At 36.2% G+C, this 2,555-nt stretch overlaps 1 protein-coding gene across 1 annotated transcript; it reads right to left on the reverse strand.

Annotated features, from left to right (window-relative positions):
- Positions 1-2,535: 2,535 nt before the first annotated feature.
- Positions 2,536-2,555, reverse strand: BBBOND_0004450 (hypothetical protein, conserved; the record flags this gene model as incomplete). Its single annotated transcript, XM_012915277.1, has 1 exon — positions 2,536-2,555. A coding segment is annotated over one exon (20 nt), but the record flags the coding sequence as incomplete, so codon positions are not given.

The following is a 2,555-nucleotide window of genomic DNA, read 5'->3' on the forward strand; positions in this document are numbered from 1 at the left end:
TAAGATAAGATGAGTAGCTGAATAAGATAAGATGAGTAGCTGAATAAGATGAGTAGCAATAACAAGGCAAATTAGAATCAAGGCTTATCTAAGGCCAGAAACAGGAAGATGAGTAGCTGAATAAGATAAGATGAGTAGCTGAATAAGATAAGATGAGTAGCTGAATAAGATAAGATGAGTAGCTGAATAAGATAAGATGAGTAGCTGAATAAGATAAGATGAGTAGCTGAATAAGATAAGATGAGTAGCTGAATAAGATAAGATGAGTAGCTGAATAAGATAAGATGAGTAGCTGAATAAGATAAGATGAGTAGCTGAATAAGATAAGATGAGTAGCTGAATAAGATAAGATGAGTAGCTGAATAAGATAAGATGAGTAGCTGAATAAGATAAGATGAGTAGCAATAACAAGGCAAATTAGAATCAAGGCTTATCTAAGGCCAGAGCGAAGATGAGTAGCTGAATAAGATAAGATGAGTAGCTGAATAAGATAAGATGAGTAGCTGAATAAGATGAGTAGCAATAACAAGGCAAATTAGAATCAAGGCTTATCTGAGGCCGAATAAGATAAGATGAGTAGCTGAATAAGATAAGATGAGTAGCTGAATAAGATAAGATGAGTAGCTGAATAAGATAAGATGAGTAGCTGAATAAGATAAGATGAGTAGCTGAATAAGATAAGATGAGTAGCTGAATAAGATAAGATGAGTAGCTGAATAAGATAAGATGAGTAGCTGAATAAGATAAGATGAGTAGCTGAATGAGATAAGATGAGTAGCTGAATAAGATAAGATGAGTAGCTGAATAAGATAAGATGAGTAGCTGAATAAGATAAGATGAGTAGCTGAATAAGATAAGATGAGTAGCTGAATAAGATAAGATGAGTAGCTGAATAAGATGAGTAGCTGAATAAGATAAGATGAGTAGCTGAATAAGATAAGATGAGTAGCTGAATAAGATGAGTAGCTGAATAAGATAAGATGAGTAGCTGAATAAGATAAGATGAGTAGCTGAATAAGATAAGATGAGTAGCTGAATAAGATGAGTAGCAATAACAAGGCAAATTAGAATCAAGGCTTATCTAAGGCCAGAAACAGGAAGATGAGTAGCTGAATAAGATAAGATGAGTAGCTGAATAAGATAAGATGAGTAGCTGAATAAGATAAGATGAGTAGCTGAATAAGATAAGATGAGTAGCTGAATAAGATAAGATGAGTAGCTGAATAAGATAAGATGAGTAGCTGAATAAGATAAGATGAGTAGCTGAATAAGATAAGATGAGTAGCTGAATAAGATGAGTAGCTGAATATGATAAGATGAGTAGCTGAATAAGATAAGATGAGTAGCTGAATAAGATAAGATGAGTAGCTGAATAAGATAAGATGAGTAGCTGAATAAGATAAGATGAGTAGCTGAATAAGATGAGTAGCTGAATAAGATAAGATGAGTAGCTGAATAAGATGAGTAGCTGAATAAGATAAGATGAGTAGCTGAATAAGATAAGATGAGTAGCTGAATAAGATAAGATGAGTAGCAATAACAAGGCAAATTAGAATCAAGGCTTATCTAAGGCCAGAAACAGGAAGATGAGTAGCTGAATAAGATAAGATGAGTAGCTGAATAAGATGAGTAGCAATAACAAGGCAAATTAGAATCAAGGCTTATCTAAGGCCGAGCGAAGTGAGGCCATCAAGAGGAAGATGAGTAGGTGAGTTAAGGCTTATCTAAGGCCGAGCGAAGTGAGGCCAGAAACAGTACCAAGGCAAATTAGAATCAAGGCTTATCTAAGGCCGAGCGAAGTGAGGCCAGAAACAGGAAGATTAGTAGATGAGGTCCTAGAATTCTAGGGTTAGGAGGCCAGGTTACTGGGCTTAGGTTTTTTAGGTTCTTAGGTTCTTAGGTTTTAGGGTTTAGGGTTTTAGGGTTTAGGGTTTTAGGGTTTTTAGGGTTTAGGGTTTTAGGGTTTTAGGGTTTTTAGGTTTTAGGGTTTTAGGGTTTAGGGTTTAGGTTTAGGGTTTTAGGGTTTAGGGTTTTAGGGTTTAGGTTTTAGGGTTTTAGGGTTTAGGGTTTTAGGGTTTTTAGGGTTTAGGGTTTTTAGGGTTTTAGGGTTTAGGGTTTTTAGGGTTTAGGGTTTTAGGGTTTAGGTTTAGGTTTAGGGTTTTAGGGTTTAGGGTTTAGGGTTTTTAGGGTTTAGGGTTTAGGGTTTTAGGGTTTTTAGGGTTTTAGGGTTTTTAGGGTTTTAGGTTTAGGGTTTTAGGGTTTTAGGGTTTTAGGGTTTTTAGGGTTTAGGGTTTTAGGGTTTTAGGGTTTTTAGGGTTTTTAGGGTTTTTTAGGGTTCCTAGGGTTTTAGGGTTTTAGGGTTTAGGGTTTAGGGTCTAGGGGTTTTAGGGTTTTAGGGTTTAGGTTTAGGGTTTAGGGTCTCGGGTTCTAGGGTTTAGGGTTTAGGGTTTAGGGTTTAGGGTTTAGGGTCTTACGGGTTTTTGCGTTTAGGGTTTTAGGGTTTAGGGTTTCTTAGGGTTCAGGGTTTTTAGCGTTTTAGGGGTCTAGGGTTTTAG

This window comes from Babesia bigemina, scaffold Bbigscaff_73068 (assembly GCF_000981445.1).
Source record: "Babesia bigemina genome assembly Bbig001, scaffold Bbigscaff_73068".
Lineage (NCBI taxonomy): Eukaryota > Apicomplexa > Aconoidasida > Piroplasmida > Babesiidae > Babesia > Babesia bigemina.